General features: G+C 35.3%; 1 protein-coding gene across 11 annotated transcripts in view; it reads left to right on the top strand.

Annotated features, from left to right (window-relative positions):
• Nucleotides 1–19,160, top strand: part of LOC120892872 (TATA box-binding protein-associated factor RNA polymerase I subunit A-like) — a 42,831-nt gene that overhangs the window by 1,681 nt on the left and 21,990 nt on the right. For 10 of the 11 annotated variants that reach the window (XM_078043126.1, XM_078043124.1, XM_078043128.1 and 7 more), the window contains exons 2-7: nt 1–133; nt 3,155–3,324; nt 7,346–7,459; nt 9,003–9,201; nt 14,535–14,665; nt 17,465–17,503. In XM_078043126.1, coding sequence (XP_077899252.1) covers nt 13–133; nt 3,155–3,324; nt 7,346–7,459; nt 9,003–9,201; nt 14,535–14,590 — 660 coding nt within the window. In that variant the 5' untranslated portion in view covers nt 1–12 and the 3' untranslated portion in view covers nt 14,591–14,665; nt 17,465–17,503. The remainder of the gene's footprint in view (nt 134–3,154; nt 3,325–7,345; nt 7,460–9,002; nt 9,202–14,534; nt 14,666–17,464; nt 17,504–19,160) is intronic. The other variant, XM_078043129.1, reaches the window with a different exon arrangement.

A 19,160-nucleotide genomic window follows, 5' to 3' on the forward strand; every position in this document is an offset into this window, starting at 1 on the left:
TTTGTAATAGGTATGAGTGATTTCAGTGAAGAATTGACAAAGACCATTTCAGAGGATGACCAGGTGGAAACATCTGTGCTCATTGGTACAGGAATGTATTTTCCTTGGCTTCAGAAGCATTTAGAAACTGTAGGTAAGTAAAATAACAGAACCATTTTAACTTTAGTGCAAGGAAGTAGTAGATTCAATATGTATACAAAATGAACCATGCTGGTTTAGTTTTTAAGAATATATAAGTTGTTTTCTTGTTCTGACTATAAGCAGAAAGGGAATCATAAGAAATATTCTTTTTTGTTCTGGAATCCTTTTCTTTTGAATTAATATACAGTCTATATTATGTTGCAGCCACATTTTTTTTCAGCAGTGCTTTCTGAGCACTAATATCTAATATATAAGTCTAAATATTGGGGACTTATACATGAAAAAGATATAGTCTCTTCTTTTGAGAAGCACATAGCTTTCAAAAAAATAATATTTTCCCTCATTTTTATCTAATGTAAATACAAGCAAAATTTTCTATAGGATACATTCCTTAAAGATATATACAAGAATCAGTTATTTGTACATTGCCATGTTGGGTGGTATAGCCCCAGGAATACGTTTGAATCAACACTTTCTTTATTGCATCAAAATGTCTTTCTTATCCCAGCCTTCTTTCCCCTTTGGCAGTGATTCCTTGGATCCTAGGATTAATTCCAAATTCACTTTGGCGTTTGTCTTTCTTGTTTAGTTTGCCACCCGACATATCACTGCAATGAATCTTGCTGGACAAGTGATATTAATCAGATGAAAAGGTGGCTGTTTTTCTGTACAATCCAGAAATTTTTAGATTAAGATAAAAAGTAATTAATATTCTCAGTTTGGAATAGGTATGAGTTATTTCAATGAAGAATCCTAAAGTTTAGCTCCCATTAAAAAAAAATTTTACTCTTTTTATTTGATGATCTCAGTTAATCCTCAGTAAATTTATGTGCTAGGCATTTTAGTATGAAGAAACTGAGTTTCTCAAACTTATACTCTTAAGTATTGCTATTAGGAATCATGTGTATCTGATTTTAGAGCATTCACTTCTAACCACTGAGATGAAGGGAACTTAACCTGAGTATAATATTCTTTTAGATGAACAAAGAATATTTCAAGGAAAGTGTGTTTTGTTAGTTTTCTGGGCTAGTTGCCAGGGATTGTTGCTGATTAAACAGCTTGAGTATAGATGTTGTTAAATGAAGTCTCTGATTTGGAGATCTGGATGGGGCATTGTAGTCTGCATTTCTAATTAGCTTCTAGGTGATTCTAGTGTTGCTAGTTTCAGAACCACATCCAGTAGCCAGGCTCAAGATCCCAAGGTGATTTATATGTACCTTATTAGTGATTTATATGTACCTAGATCAATATAGTCTTTGACCTTTTCCACTGTCATATTTCTTTTTTTTAAACTGTGTCCTACTTTGCACAATTTAAAAATTTTAAAATTTGTCTTCTAAAAAGTTTATCAGTTGCAAGAGATAAATTTCCAGCACATGATGGTGTTTTAATTACATTAAATTAAATTACTTTAAAAAGTAGATCTGGTAGAATCTAAATAGCAGAGATGTAATGTCCTTCCATTGCCAACCTTAAAACATTCAATGAAAAAACTTTTTATAAATGGAAATTTTGTATTGTTCCTGTTTTTGTAGTACATTTTGCAGTAAAAGTATGTCTGTATTTGCACTTAATTTTAACGTCCTATAAATTTTTTAAGTTTTAAAATTTCTTGTGGGTTGAGATATGTGTTTTAAGTATTCAAGTAAATTTTAATTTTTTAATCTTAGCCCAGTTACTTCACGTATCATTAGGAATGTTAACTTTAGAATGAGAAAACATCTGGCATTAATTCTATATTTTAATGAATGTAAACTCTGAGAAACTTTAGTCACATAGGAAGTAGAATGGAGTTTAGTTAAGCAAGTATCAGATCTTCGACTCATGAGTTACTCACAAAAAATTACATGTTCTATTTAAAATTATTAGAACATTCTACAGTTTTGATAAAAAAATTGGGAATCACTTGACTTGCAAAAGTAAATATTAGAATCATTCAGTTTTCATCATGTGTTGAAAATACCTTCAGGTAATATGTAATGATTTTGATTGTGAGACCTTGATTATGGGCATAGCACTCTAGGAGATTAATTTCAGGAAACAATATACAAGGAGGTAGAATCTGCAAATTGATTGCTTTAAGAGGATCTTTGCTTTAAGAGGACCTATTGGTCTATTGTATTTGCAGGGCTAAGGGTACCCAGCTAGAAGACTGCTAGCCTAGAGGGGTCTGGTAGTTGTATAGGAAGGAAAGCATAGTAACCAGTCACTTATATAATGAGGTTGTTAACTAAGTCCAGATATCCTTTAAGGAATTGCTAATACTTAAGGGATACAAATGCTAATGTCTATAGCTGTTTTAATTTCGTGTGCTTTAATATCATTGTGTTACTGGGAAATTCGTACTTAAAATATAAAAGCCCAGCTAGGTGAGGTGGCACATGCCTGTATTCTCAGATAGTTAGGAGCTGAGGCAAGAGGAGGGCAAGTTTGAGATTCAGCCTAGGCAAGTAAATTAGCAAGACTTGTCTAACAAAAAAAAAAAAAAAAAAAAAGAAAGAAAGAAGGAAAGACTATAACTGCTCAGCAGTGGTAGAATACTCCTGGTTCAATCCCTAGTACTGTAAAAATAAACAAGTTTATTTGGAATTTTCAGAATATTGGTGGATAATAAAGACTGTGCTTGCATAGGGTGACTGGTGATTTTTACCTATCTAATTACCAGGGCTTGTGCTTTGGGGGATCTTATTGAGAGATTCTCCTCATTTCCTCCATGGGTTGTGTACTTGTTTTCTACTCTTTTGTTCAAAAAATTGCTTAATGCCAAGACGAAAGGATGATTGAATGAGATTTGAAGGATCTGGTGATTGTAGTAGCCCAAGAATGTAATTTAGATTTTTAGAAATTTGCTAAAAATCAGTATGTGTGTAAGAGTTTGTTTCAAATGAAGTTGACTTTGATACTTGGGGATGGACTGGGTCAAGTAATACCTACTGTTCTATTTATCAGAACTTAAGTTTTTGTAATAGTTGAATTGGAGTCACTGGGTGACCCTTATCCTTCATCTTTACAGTGACTGGAGGGAAAAAGAAGAAAGATTTTGCTCAGACAACAAGTGCTTGTTTAAATTTTATCCAAGAAGCCCTTCTGAAGCACGAGTGGCAGCAAGCTACGGAGTATATGTACAGCTATTTGCAGACCTTGAAAGATTCAGACACCTACAAAAAGCATGCTGCACCAGAGGTAAACAAAGTGTGAGTCTGCTGAAAGAAACAGCAGATTTCTGAAAGATTTTGCCTCTAGCTCCATTCACAAAGCTTTAGGGGGATTTCAAACTGAATTTACTAAAAGCTGCTAAAAGTAATGTTGGATGTAGAAATTATATCAATACTAAAAATAGTCTTGAGTTGTGCATTCTCAAATTCCCCAGTATTCATTCATTCCAATAATAATTCCTTCTTACCTTGTATTATTTTACCCTCTGTATAGGGTAAAATTAACACCTTTGTAGATGAGGTTAAGAAAAGATCAAATGGGAATGGGTGAGCACATCACACAGGAACCCTGATTACAGTGTTTTTTAGCAGAGGAGTGAATGAGGACTTAAGGTTTTAAAAGGTTCACTCTGTATCATTAGACATTAGGAAAACAAAAATTTTAAAACCACGATAAGATATCACTTTAAAACCACCAGGATGACTAAAATCAAAAAGAGACACTAAGGCAAGGGTGTAGAGAAGCTGGAACCCTCAACACCTTTCATCTACAAAGGTGTTAATTCTTTTTTTTTTTTTATTAGAAATCATTTTAATTCCCACTTACTCCACAGGTTGTGCACCTGTTTTGTACTCTCGTTCAACAAAACTTGAAAGTTTTTTTCTCCAACCAGAGTGTTCTTTTTGTCTTTTTTTAAAATAGCTTTATGGAGACATTAGCACACCATACAATTCACTGACTTGTACAATTTAATATTTTAAATATTTTCACAGAGTTGTGCAAACATTAGCCACAATTTAAATTTAGGATATTTTCATCTTCTACAAAAAAAAAACCTGTACCTATTTGCAGTCTTTCCTCATTGCTTCTCTACTGACTCATAGCCCCTGGAAGCTACTAATCTACTATTTTCTATGGTGGACATTTTATATAAATGGAATCTTATAATGTAACGGTCATTTGTGAATGATTTCTTTTACTCTGTAAAATGTTTTCAAGATTCATTTATGTTGTAGTAAAAGTATTCGTGCTTTTTCCTTTTTATTGGCAAATATTTTATATGGACATACCACATTTTATATATCCATTCATCAGTTTGTTAGACATTTGGGTCGATTATACTTTTTGGTTATTGTGAATAATTCTTCTATAAATATTCATGCACAAGTGTTTGTATGTGGATGTTTGTTTTGATTTTTCTTGGGCATATTCCTAGAGTAGAAATTTAGATCATGTGGTAATTGTATTTAACTTCTCAAGAAACTACCAGACTGTTTTCAAAAGTGACTCCACCATTTTATATTTCCATCAGTAATATTTGAGAGTTCCAGCTTCTCTACACCTGTGACTTGTTGTCTCTCTTTGATTTTATTCATCCTGGTGGTTTTAAAGTGATATCTTATCGTGGTTTTAAAATGATTTTTGTTTTCCTAATGTCTAATGATGTAGAGTGAACCTTTTAAAACTTTAAGACCTCATTCACTCCTCTGCTGAAAACACTGTAATCAGGGTTCCTGTGTGATGTGCTCACCCATTCCCATTTGACCTTTTCTTTTCTTAATCTCATTTCCTGTTACTTGCTCACCTGTATTTTCTTTTCCAGTCTTACTAGCCTTGCTCTTATTAGAATAAGCCAGGCATATTCTGCCTCAATCTTTACCTTATTCATTTATTTATTTTACTTGGAAAGATCTTTCTTCAGCTATCATCATGTCTGCCCTTCTGTATGACCACTTTTCTGTGACTTCTGTGAGGTCTACCTTGATTATTTAAAATTACAACTGCATTTCTTGCTTTCTTATTCCTACTTTGTACTGGCATTCTTGAACTCCATGTCCTTCTCACACTTTTCCAGTAATATTTGTCAATATAATTATTTTTCTTGTGTCTTGTGTGTCTCTCCATATCAAATGTACATTTCTGAGGGAAGGGGTAAAACAGTGCCTGAAATGGTGCCTGGCATATACTGCTAAATTTGTTGAGTAAAAAGCAGTTTCTCCACAAATAACTTTACTTGACTATTTCAGGTGCTTTTACTAATATAGTAACCAGTGCATCAATCTAATGGAGCCAAAACCAAAAATACCAAATAGCACATACATGCTACTTGGGGTGTGTGTGTGTGTGTGTGTGTGTGTGTGTGTGTGTGTGTGTGTGTGTAAAAAGAAAATATAATTATTGACAAATTTTAATTTAGGGACTAAAGTTACATATATCTGTAAATCATTAGTAATGATTTACATTACAGAGAGGCATTATATACCTCTCTTTTGTCCAGATTTTGTTTTATAAAATGAAGAAATTAAATGAGTGGCTTCCAGATACTTGTTTGAATCCTTTTGAACTACCTAGGGCGTGTATTGAAAATACAGATTCCATCAGTCACTGTGGAGTACAGCTGAAATCCCAAGCAGCTCAAGGCTGAGACAGGAGGATTGCAAGTTCAAGACCAACCTCAGCAACTTAGTGAAACCCTGTCTATCTATCGCATGCACGCGCGCTCTCTCTATATATACACACACACACACACACACACACATACACATATATATACATATGTGCGTATGTATATTTATTTTTGGTACTGTACTCCTGGGGCTTTTAACCACTGGCTTAGCCATTTTTATGTTTTATTTTGAGACAAGGTCTCACTAAGTTGCTTAGGGCCTTGCCAAATGGCTGAGGCTGGCTTTGAACTCATGATCTCCTGCCTCAGCATCCCAAGTTGCTGGGATTATGGGCATGGTGGCTTAGAATATTTATTTTTAATAGGTGCCCCAGGTAATTCTTATGACTGGGTTTAAGAACAACTGTAGATAACTATAGATAATGGATAATCTTTAAGTTTTTGTTTTGGTGGTGCTGGGGATGAAACCTAGTACCTGCCTTGCTAGGCATGCTTTTACCACTGTGCTACTCCCCAGCCCTCTACAAGTTTCTTTAAGCTCCTCAATTGCTACTTTTGATATTCTACAATGAAGTCGTGATTTTTTTTTTTTTTTGTAGTTGCAGATGGACAGAATGCCTTTATTTGTTTATTTTTTATGTGGTGCTGAAGATTGAACCCTGTGCATCATGCATGGAAGGCAAGCGCTCTACCACTGAGCTGTAGCCCCAGCCCTGTTGTGTTGGTTTTTTTATTTATTTTTATTATTTTTTTAAGAGAGAGGAGGGGGGGCGGAGAGAGGAGAGAGAGAGAGAGAGAGAGAATTTTTAATTTTTTAATATTTATTTTTTAGTTCTTGGCAGACACAACATCTTTGTTGGTATGTGGTGCTGAGGATCAAACCTGGGCTGCACGCATGCCAGGCGAGCGCGCTACCGCTTGAGCTACATCCCCAGCCCTTGTGTTGTTTTTTTTTTTTAATTGGAAATATGAAGTTATTGTACCAAACAACCAATGTGTGCCTTCTAGAAATAATTGACTTTGAAGTTCACTTTAAAGTTGGTATGGTTGAAGTACTTTAAATGGGGGTAAGAGAAATAGACATTTGCTTCCATGAAAAAAGAACTCCCAAGTTCTTTCACCAGGATTGGTGATCTGAAAAGAAAATATTTTTTATTAAAATTTGTTTATATTTGATGAAAGTTCTTAAATTTGTGTTGTAAATATTGGAATAAATATACTCAATATTGATAAGATCTTAAGAAACTAGTCTGTTGCACTCATTTTGCTGAGAATAAAGATGAGGTTGAGACCAGTTAAGAAGCCAATATTACCAAAACCTAGTTTCTGACTTATTCTTCCTATACTAATTAAGTTTTATACTTAATAATATCTTAACTGCCTCTTCCTCTTTTAGACTGCTAATCTAATAATGGCACTGTTATACTTACCTGGAATTTAAAAACTAGTATTGAAAAGATTTGGTCATGTGAGATCTAACGTTATTTTTACTGGGTAAAGTACGATAACAGACAATTATGATATCTAGGGAAAGGAATTTTAGGTTGTTTTTATATGTAACCAGAAAAACAAAACTTACAGGAAAAATAGAATAAAAGCAGGGTTGGACTTTACATTGGGTAATAATTTCTGCTTTGACAGGTTATTTGGAGGCTTGGAAGTGAAATTCTCTTTTATCACCCCAAAAGTAATGTGGAGACTTTCAATACCTTTGCTGACCGGATGAAAAATATTGGTGTCCTGAATTATGTAAAGGTAAGAATATAGACTTTGTGAACTTATATTTCCAGTGTTCATATTGTTTTCTGAATTGTTTGTATCAGTGTAAAGTAAACAATAATGAAGAAAGGGTAAGATACTGGGATAAATAAGAAAGAAAGCAGTGTTGTGCCAGCCATTCCTTAGTTTCTGATCACCTTCCATGTTGTCTGATGGGAAATACCTCCTCTTTGTTTATCTCTGGTTGCCAAAACCAGTACATCAGATGTTGAAGTTGTGCTTCTACTGTTTACCCAAGTTATTTGTGCTGAGTTGGTATTTTTGGAAAAAGCGAAACAAGTGGGGAATTTGAATGTGTAAAAACATTTTAATTCCTATTTGCATTGAACCTTGTCTCCAAGTTAATGTTTTATTAAAAGTATTACCAAAAGGGCTGAGACATTTCCAAGATTATCTCTCTCTCTATCTCTATTTCTTTCTCTCTCTCTCTCTCTCTCTGTCTCTCTCTGTCTCTTTAACTAACAGAACACTTTTCAATAAAATTTTATAATTTGCTTTTAATTATTTTTCAAGGCCATAAGGTTTTACTGGAATACAGCCACACACATTCATTTCCATATTGTCAATAGGTGTTTTTTAATGAAAATGAGTAATTATGAAGAAGTCATGTGCCATGCAAAGCCTAAAATATTTACTTTGTAGCTAGTTTTAAATTTTGTTTTGTTTTTACTTTTCCTGTTTTCTGGAATTTTAAATTGTGATTGTATATAATGGACCATGCTATCTTAACCATTGTAAGTATACAGTTCTGTGGTATTAACTATATTCACCATGTTGTAAACTATCACCACTATTTCTAAAACATTTCCATCACTCCAAATAGAATCTTTATATTTATTAAGCAATAGTTTCCCATTTTCTCCTCCTCCCCATGCTACTGACAGTCTCTAATATCTTTTCTGTTTTTATGAATATGCCCATTCTAGATGTTTTAGATAAGTGGAAGCATGCACTTTCCTTTCCATTGGAATTGACATCATTCTCCAACACTCCCTGTTAAGGTGTTTTCTTTTGAGCTGATTTAATATATTTAAAATAGTTATATTATTGGTTGTCTACTGTAGCCCAAACTAGGAATTAGTAGTATGCAAAAGTTAAATCTCATTTAATTTTTTAAATTAATATTAAATCTCATTTAACCCTAACAACACCCTTCTGAAGGATTAAGAATTGCCTCATAAAACAGGTCAGACAAAAGGACGAATTAGTTATTCAGATTTATTTAGCATTTAATTGGCATATGAGCCAGGTCACTGTCTTCAAAACCCCTTTTATTGTTGTTTTTTTCACTATTGTACTGTCTTCTCTTTGTAAGTTTACATAATTTAGCTTTCATTTACATAGTGTCATTTCATCTGTCTGTCTTCTTTGTTAGGTTGAAATTGTTGATGACAGGGACAGTGTCTTATCTTTCATATCCAATCAAGGACTTAGTCCATCATATATTTACTGTGTTTTTTGAGTAATGGTTATCTTAATGACTTCAGTGACAGTGGGCTTTTTCTTATTACTGGTGCAGATCTCCTTACAGCATGCATTGTACCTTATGCATCATGGAATGCTTGAGGATGCAAACAGAAATCTAAGTCAGGCAGAGACATGGAGATATGGTGAAAAATCGTCTTCCCAGGAAATATTAATCAACCTTGTTCAGGCCTACAAAGGGCTTTTGCAGTATTATACGTGGTCCAAAAAGAAAGCTGAATTGTCAAAGCTTGGTGAGTGAATATGAATAAATTATTTTCTTATGGTGAAGAGACTGAAGAGCAGAAGGGATCTTAAGGAGTAATGTAGTAATCTATCTACTGACTTCATTCAGATAAATTCTTGATCATCCTTTATGATATTTCTGATATATCATAAAACTTCTAGGTCATAAATGAGATGATTCATTGCTAAATTCATGACCATTTTAATGATTTTTAAAATTTTGGTCACAGGTAAACAGCTGGATCTCAGTGGTGAAAACACATTCAGTAGGTTAAGAGCTAAGCTCCATTGCAGTTTGTATAGAGGCGATTCAGTATCTTAAATAGAAAAGTCGGGGGGATGACAGTGCCTTGAGTAGAGTAAGAAAAGTGAAAAATTCTAAAGAAGGGTAGTCCATGTGAAACCCATCTGGATTTACTAACTGGGTTTATGCAAGTGAGGCATATACTCTCCCACAGAGAGTCAGGAGCCCTATCTTTAGAAGTGTTGGATAGAACAAACTAAATTCTTTAGGCAGCCTTGAGTATACCCTTTAAGGAGCCCTAATGTTATCCTAGGGATATAGCCTCGCATTAGAAATTATCTTAGTGTTTCTTGGGGCTGGGGTTGTGGCTCAGTGGCAGAGCACTTGCCTCACACATGTGAGACACTGGGTTCAATCCTCAGCACCACATAAAAATAAATAAAATGAAATAAAGATATTGCATCCATCTATAACTAAAAAATATTTTTTTAAAAAAGAAGAAATAGTGTTTCTTAAAGTCTTTATAGGTAGGCCAGGATTGGGGCATAGTCCAAAGAGGGACTAGGCTTAGAGGAGCTGGTTGGAGTTTGATCTAGGAGAGAGTCTTTGAATTTATGAGAAAGGTTATAAATTTTCTTTAGCAGCCATTATTGCATGTAATAAACTCTTCTTCTTGTGTGTTTAGAGTTTAGTTTGTTCCATATTATTGTTCCCCAGAATAACGTTTAAAGAATACGACAAGATAAAAAGTAATTTCTGTACAAAGGTTATAATGCAATTTTTTTGATTTACTGGCCATACCAAAAATTGAGCACTCAGTTCTCAGGCTGAGTTCCCCTTCTCTTAACCTTCTTCAGTGATATCATCCTCTTCTACTCCCAGATATACATTCTTTGAAGCTACATGATTCTCTGCACTTTTCTTTCCCTTGTGTAGTTTTCCTCCATAGCTTCTCTAGAATTAAGTCTTTTCTATTTTCACATCCTTCATCCCAATTTTAGCCCTGGTATTTATCACCTTATAGGTGATAAACACTATTTCCTTATTATCCTTATGTAGTAAGTAATATTTCTTTTGTCCCTAGGCATGTAGATTTCACCAATCTCGGTTCCCATCCTCCTCCTTGTGTTACCTCTTCTTGTCTCCCAAGATTCTTCTCGAAGGCCCTAATGTTAATCTTGTGACATTTTTGCATTTTCTTCATCTATCATACCCTCTGTCCTTTAAGATTCTTCGAAACCTGCCCTGGCACCTGATTCATAATACTTTAAACCTTCTATATCAGCTGCCTATTCAGCCTATGTCATTTTGCTTTTCATCTCTTGCTTTTTAATTGTTCTAAGTTTTTTCAGGTATATTTTATGCTGTATCTTCTTATTTAGATTAAGCCATCTTTTGATGTCACGTGTTTGTCTTCTATTTCTTTTAACTTTGCTATCATTTCTGATATAATTTTCTTTTTTCCTCTATTTTAACCTTGCTGTCATTTCTGGTATAAATTTTCCTTTTAAAAAGGCTTGTTGATATTAATTTATTAGGTGAGTTTTACAATCATTATTTACTTTTTTTATTACACATGGTTAGAAAAATCTTGAGCAAATATTTGACTAAAGCAATTGTAGTATGACATTTAGACTGTCACTCTCATGACTAGATTCAGTACTTTTATGCAACTGACATTTTGTTCTCTGGCTACAAGAGATGAAAGTGAGATACTGTATGGAGCAATATGGAGTCCATATTGGTTCACTTAGAAAAGAATATCAACACCTGTTTTTATTGTGGTATTATGTTGTGCTTCTACTAGTTGTTGCTGTTTAAACCTTAATGTTATGGAATATAATGTAGACAAGAAAAACATATGAAATAAATGAGTGCTGTAATGCATAAATTTAAAGTTGCATTCCTCTAACTACTATCCAGATTAAGGAACACAGCATTGCTGTCACCTTAATGTAAAAGTTTTCTATATATGCTTTCCTGATCATACTTCATCCCATTCTGTATCACGAAAATCATTGTAAGGTCTTTTAGGGTTTTCATTCTCTTGCTTTTCTTTAAATGGTAAACAAAATTGGTTTTGCTTATATATGAATTTCTTGGCATTATATAGTTTTTTTACTGTGTTTATTTTTTGGGCCTTGCATATTTTATTCAACATTGGTTTAAGACAATTGTATTGTTGAATATAACTCTAGTTTATTTTTACTGCTAAAAAATGTATGTTATCGCACTAATTATTCTTTCTGTTATTGATGGCCTTTAGTGTATTATAGTTTAATGCTGCTTTGAAATTAACCCTTCATAAGCATGCATTGCTAGGAGTAGAATTGTCATAAAGTATATGCATCTTTGTCACTGTATGAAATACCTTAGGAAGCTAACTTTACAAAGAGAAAAGGTTTATTTAAGTTTATAGTTTTGGAGATTCAGTGTCCAAGATTGGGTGGCTCTACAGTAGGTAGAAGCAAGTGGTCACATCTTGAATATGAGTGCCACGGAAAAGGAGGGTGGAGCCAGGCTGTTTCTGTTCTAACAATCCTCTTGTGAGAACACAGGAGGCTACATGAGAATTGGCCTGAGGACCTGAGGACCTCCCACAAAGCTCCATCCCCCACTGTTTTCATCTCTCATAGTACCACACTGAGGCCCAAGCCAGTAATCAAGTGTGTCTTTGGGCAACAAAAACCATGGCAATATATAATATGCTAAACTCTTTCCAAAGTAGTGCCAATTTATATTCCACTGGTAATCTGATTAGGGTTTTCTTTTGTCAATATGTTCCTTAACATTTGTTAATTTCAGAATTTTTTTATATCTGTTAGTTTATTGGGTATAGTGGTATCATATTTTAAAAAAATAATAGCTTTATTGAAAATTGAGAATATAGTTTATATGCCACATAAATATACCCACTTAAAGCATATAGTTTTTAATATATTTATAGAGTTGCCCAGTAATCTTCACCACAATTAAATTTGGAACATTTTCATCACCTCAGAAAGAAACCCTGAACTCTCCATTTCTCCATAAGCTTCTAGGCAACCACTAATCTACTTTCTGTCTTTAGAGATTTATTTATTCTTGGAATCTCATGCAAGTGGAACCATCTGTACAATATGTGCTCACTTAGCATAATGATTTTAAGGTTGCAAGTAACTGTATTTCATTCCTTTTTGTTGTTGAATAACATGCCATTGTATAGAGATACCACATTTAACCATTCCACGTTTATCAATTGATAGACATTTGGGTGTTTTCTACTTTTTGAATAATATTGCTGTGAATATTTATGTACAGTTTTATTTTTCTTGAATATGTTCCTAAGACTGAGATTTCTGGATTATATAACTATGTTTAACCTTTGGAAGGAGCACTAGATTGTTTTCCAAAATAGCTGCACTATTTTAAATTACCACCATTATCAATGGAAGGGTACTAAAGTCCATGGTATCTGTGATTTTAATTTGCATTTCTATAGGGACTAATTATGTTGAGCTCTTTTTATGTGCCTGTGAGCCATTTGTATGCCTTTGGAGAAATTTTTATCTTTGCATATACTCTTATTAAACCATTAATTTTTAGTTATTGGGTCATGAGTTCTTTATATGTTCTAGACAGAAGTCTCTTAATAGGAGATATTTTCTCCTATTCTGTAGTTTGCCTTTTTACTTTCTTGCTGATGTCCTTTGAAACACACATTTTTTTTTAATTTTGATGAAGTCCAATTATGTGCTTTTGCTTTTGTTGCTTGTGGTTTTGATGGCATATCCAAGAAACCATTGCCCACTTCAAAGACACAAAGATTTTCACTTACAAGAGTTTTATAATTTTAACTCTAGCATTTAGGTCTTTAATCTATTTTGAGTTAACTCTAGTGTGTGATATGAGTTAGGAAACAATCTAACTAAATTATTATGCATGTGAATGTCCAGTTGTGCCAACATAGTTGTTGAAAACAAGTATTTTCTTACTGAATTGTCTTGGTACCCTTCTTGAAAATCAGATACCATAAACATGAAGGTGTTGTTTCTTTACACTCAATTTTCTGTCATTGATCTATGTATTTTCCTCCTTACACCTATATCATACTGTCTTGCTTACTGTAATGAATTTGTAAAGTCATGGTATGAATCTTCCAACTTTGTTCTTTTAAAAAATTTTTTATTCTATTCTCAGTCCCTGGGATTTTCATATAAATTATAGTTAGCTTGTCCATTTATACAAAAAGATTACCTGTGGTTTTGATAGGAATTATAGGACTCTGTAGACTAGTTTAACAATAGTGGTCTTCCAACCTGTGTATCTGAGGTGTCTTTATATTTATTTGGATCTTTTGAAATTTGTTTCAACAATATTACTTTTCAGATGGAACTTTTCATCTCTTTCGTAAAACTTACACCTTTTATTTTTAGTTTTTGATGCTTTTACAAATGGCATTGTTTTCCTAATTTCATTGTTTGCTTCTTCATTGTAAATTCATTTTTTGTATTTATCTTGTACCTGGCAACATTGATGAATTCATTTATTAATTCTAATAAATTTTAATGGAATTTTAGAATTTTCTAGACAGAAAATATAGTTTTCCTTTTCAGTCTAGATGTCTTTTCTATAATTTGCTGAAAGCCCTAGCTAAAACCTCCAGTATAATGAATAGAAATAGTGAGAGGGGACATTCTTATCTTGTTCTTGATTTTAGGGAAAAAAGCATCCAGTCTATCACTATTAAATTTCATGTTTACTGTGGGTTTTTCATAGATACTGTTTAATCAGATTGCGGAAAGTTCCTAGATTGTCCATGGTCACAAGATGATCATGTAGTTTTTGTTCTTTGGTCTGCTGATTTGGTTTAGATCAGTAGATCTTTATTTACATTAATAGATTTTCAGTTGTTAAGCCAACCTTGCATTCCTAGAGTAGATCCCACTTGAGCATGATGTATTATTCTTTTAACAATAGCTCAGTTTACTATTGTCTTAACAGAAGTTCTCAATACTAAACGACTTTTCTCTCTCTTTTTTGTTTTTTTTGTGATGCTGGGTATTGAACTCTGGGCCTTCACCAAATGACTTTAAAAAATTTTTTATCTTCGGGCAGGTGAAAATGATTATGCATACAGTTCAGCAACTCAAAGTATGCTCAGTGACAGCTGAAAGACATCTGTAAATATTTGTGGATTGATTAAAACTCCTGGAGTTTGGGACCCTTTTGTGAAGAGTTATGTAGAGGTAAGTAGACTTTTCATAAAATTGTATTGGTTTTATTTTTGTCTTAAGCCTATGCGAGATTGCATTTCTAATTATCTTTATTGATCAGGAGGAAATTTAATGGAGAAAATTGTTAGAGTTAGGGGTTAAGGGTTATGGGTTAGGGGGTGGGGGTTAGGGTTAGGGTGTTAGGGTTGGGGTTTAGGGTTGGTTAGGGTTAGAGGGTTAGGGTTAGGGGTTGGGTTTAGGGGTTAGGGTGAGGGTGGGGGTGAGGGTTTAGGGTTAAGGTTAGGGTTAGGGTTAGGGTGGTTAGGGTTAGGGTTAGGGTGGTTAGGGTTAGGGGGGTTAGGGTTGGGGGTTAGGGGTTAGGGTTGAGGTTGGGATTAGGGCTAGGGGTTAGGGGCTGGGGCTAGGGCTTAGGGTTGGGGTTGGGTTTAGAGTGAGGGGTGAGGGTTTGGGGTTAGGGTTAGGTTTAGGGTTTAGGTGAAGGTGTAGGGGTTAGAGTTTTGGGTTGAGGGATGAGGGTGAGGGTTTTAGGATTAGGGTTAGGGTTTTAGGGTTAGGGTTATTGTTAGGGTTAGTGTTAGGGGTTAGGGTCAGGGGTCGTGTTTAGGGTTAGTGTTAGGGTTCGGGGTTAGGGTTGGGGTTAGGGGTTTAGGGTTAGGGTGGTTTTGGTGGTTAGGGTTAGGTTTAGGGTTTAGTGTTAGGGTTAGGGTTAGGGTTGGTTAGGGTTAAGTTTAGGGTGAGGGTGAGGGGTGGGATTAGGTTTTAGGGTTAGGGTTTAGGGGTTGGGGTTGGGTTAGGGGTTATGGGTTTGGGGTTAGGGTTTGGGTTTAGGGTTAGGGTTTGGGGTTAGAGGTTAGGGTTTCAGGTTAGGGTTAGGGTTGTTAGGGTTGTTAGGGTTTAGGGTTAGGGTTTAAGGTTTAGGGTTAGGGTTGTTAGGGTTTAGGGTTAGGGGTAGGGGTAGGGTTAGGGTTGGGGTGGTTGGGGTTAGGGTTGGGGTGGTTAGGGTTAGGGTTAAGGTTAGGGTGTTAGTGTTAGTGGGTTAGGGTTAGGGTTAGGGGTTATGGGTTAGGGGCTGGGGCTAGGGCTAAGGTTAGGGGTTAGGGTTGGGGTTGGGGCTAGGGCTAGGGGTTAGGGGCTGGGGCTAGGGCTAAGGCTTAGGGTTGGTTGGGGATGGCGTTGGGGTTGGGTTTAGGGTTTAGGGTGAGGGTGAGGGTTTGGGGTTTCGGGTTAGGGTTAGGTTTAGCTTTAGGGTTTAGATTGAGGGTGTAGGGGTTAGGGGTGAGGGTTCGGGTGAGGGTTTTAGGGTTAGGGTTTTTGGGTTAGGGTTTTTGGGTTAGGGTTAGGGTTTTTGGGTTAGGATTTTATGGTTAGGGTTAGGGTTATTGTTAGGTTTAGGGTTAGGGGTTAGGGTCAGGGGTCAGAGGTTGGGTTTAGGGGATAGGGTTTAGGGTTTAGGGGGTTAGGGTTTAGGATTTAGGGTTGGGGTTAGGGTTTGGGGTTAGGGGTTAGGGTTAGGGTTAGGGTTGGGTGTTAGGGTTAGAGGGTTAGGGAATACTCTCATGGACAAAGCAGATAGCAGGCAGTCTTTAAAAAATTTTTAAATTGAGTTATAATTAGTAAATTGGAATATACGGACAGAATGTGTCAAAAATGCATTTTTGGAGATCTGTCAAAAAAGCAAAGTATAATTCACTGTATCAGTTTGAATTTAATCTTGATTTTTCAGATGATGTCTAAATGTTTATTTTCATAATAAGCTTCAATTTCTCATTTTTTGTTGTCTATGTGAGGGGAAATGCTGAAATATTTAGTTAAGAAAAACACTTTCAATGGAAAAATGTTAGACAACCAGTTTGGATTGCATGCATATTTTAAAACCAACATTGACATGATTCTTGGACATAAAATGATTCAAGCATAGAAACCAGAACTGTTATTACCCAGACAAGGGATTTAACTGCATACTTCCCGTGATACTTCCTAAGAAGTATGACAACTATTTGTTTTCAGCTCTGACCCAGTGTTCAGGACTGCCTATTTCTTCAAAAAATCTCCCCAGCCCCTCAAGCAAGAGAATGTTGACCACGAAGGCAACAAGCAAAAAGCTCAGAAACAGAAATTCAGGACCTGAAAGTCCTCAGTTACATTACTCCCAGAGTGCTAAATACCTGGAGGCCTTTAGGTGACAGGAAGAAAGTTCAGGAGGGCTGCATCCTTTCAACAAGACTGTCAGCAGCATATTTATAACCTGGATTTCTAGTTACTGTAGACCAATAAATAGACTGATGATTTTTTGCAATTAATTATAAAGACCTTGATATAGAGAACAGAGCAGCCCCATATTAGACAGCACCAGACAAGAATGGTTTAAGACACACCGAACATAACCCTAGACCAGAGTCATTTAAACAAAGACACAAATCCTAGCCCAACCAGAAAAGATACAAAAATATTAGTACAAAGATGTGATTGTACATCATACAGATGTCTCCTGAAGTGGAGGTATTGTAGTGCACTAGTCTGAGCAGAGTTGGCTCAGATACCAGCTTTGGCATTTTCTAACTATTGAACCTGAGAACAGGAAACTAGCTATTGTGTGTCTCACAGTGGGACTTACTTTACTTTATTTGAAAGCCTCTACTCTGGTACCCACCAGGTTGCAAATGGACAGCAAGTAAGACCTATTTTTCTTATGTTCCTCATTCTCTTGTTGCCCTAGTTACTCCTTTGAGATGAACGAGTAAGATACTGTATATGGTTTTCATTCTGCTGTGTCACGTTCAAATAACCTTTATGTTTTCTTCCTAACCGCAGAGTTTAAAAAACTCCTCTGGTCAAAGTCAAGAAGCAAAAGTAAGTAAGCAATACCTACTCCAGAGAGGTGGCCTAACAAACCAAGGTCTTTTGGGGGGTGCTAAGAATATAATGTTTAGTACTTAAAAGAGTTCGGGAAACAGGAGATAATTGTTTGAAGTGGGTCACAAAAGTATTACTTTTACTATAATTTCTATATCAAAGAATACTAGACAACAGGATCTTTAAAACATCCCTTAGAAAGGGTTCAATATAAAGTATATAGTGGCACTCTAGATTTATTATATCGAGTATATGTGGAATTGAAAAACAAATAAAATAGGAAATGAAAAAGGAAGTACAAAGTAAGTACATACTGTTTTATCATTCACAATGAAAGAAATGAAAATGATGTCTACCAGTTACAAAATAATCATTTTACTTATTAAATGAAACCATGTACTGGTCTCCTAGTGACACTAAATACAGCTAAATTCCAGACATTCTAGCTAACAGGAAAATAGAAATTATAGCAAAATATTTAAGATTAGGATTACTTTTTAGCTTCTAGGGATCAAACCTGGGTCTCAGGCATGCTATACTAACATTTTTTTCCACTGAGCTACACCCCAGTCCCAAGATTGGGACTTGACACTTTGAACACTTTAATGAACTTATGCCATTTAATAAGTGAAGCAGCAGAATTACTGTAACTTCACTTGATCTGGTGCTACTTAAATAAGACATAATTCACAGGAATGTTTGATTTTCACTGTCACTAAGTATATACTAAGAATATGTTATTCACTTCTGAGAAGAAGGGGAATGAGAGGGTCTGAAGCAGAGGTGACAAACAGCATCGTGAACTGCTGTCACATCCACATCTGCATCCCCTGCTTCCACCTCACTATTACTGTCCAGAAGGGAGAGGTGTCACTGCAGTGAATCATTTGGGCCCCTGAAGCACAATGCTGAATCCATGAAGAGGGTTTTTCCTCCTTGATTTTTTTTGGTCTGATAAGCTCTTCAAAAATAAAATATAAAAAGACAAAAAAAAATATAAAATACTAGAATAAGTGCTAGATCATAGCCACCATAAAGAACAGTTCTGTGTTGCTGTGTGTGTGTGTATGTGTTTCTTATTAACTGCTCTTATGTTCCCATAGGTAGTCTGGGTTCAGATTTCTTTACATATGAAAACCTACAAGCTCAGAGATGGAAATATGGCTCAGTGGCAAAGCACGTTTAGCATGTGCAAGGACCTAGGTTTGATTCACAGCCTCTCAAAAAAAACTAAACCAGATATAAATACGCAAACACACCCCACATTCTATATATATGTGTATATAATTTTAGTTAGCTTTTCCGTTCTTATGACCAGAGATCTGGCAAGAATAATGAGAGAATGAAAAGTGCATTTTGGCTTATAGTTTCAGAGGTCTCAGTCCGTAGACAGCTGGGCCTAAGGTAAGGCAGAACATCACGGTGGAAGGGCATGGAGGAGGAAAGCAATCAGAAAGAAGGTGCATTCTAAAAGAAGAGGGTGCTTACTGTTACCATGCAGTCAATCCATATCAGTGGATTAATCCACTGATTAGGTTATAGTTCTCATGATCTAATCATTTCACCTCTGAACATCCTTGCATTGTCACACACATAAACTTTTAGAGGACACTTCATATCAAACCACTATACACCACACATTTGTAACATATTT

This window comes from Ictidomys tridecemlineatus, chromosome 3 (assembly GCF_052094955.1).
Source record: "Ictidomys tridecemlineatus isolate mIctTri1 chromosome 3, mIctTri1.hap1, whole genome shotgun sequence".
Taxonomy (NCBI): domain Eukaryota; kingdom Metazoa; phylum Chordata; class Mammalia; order Rodentia; family Sciuridae; genus Ictidomys; species Ictidomys tridecemlineatus.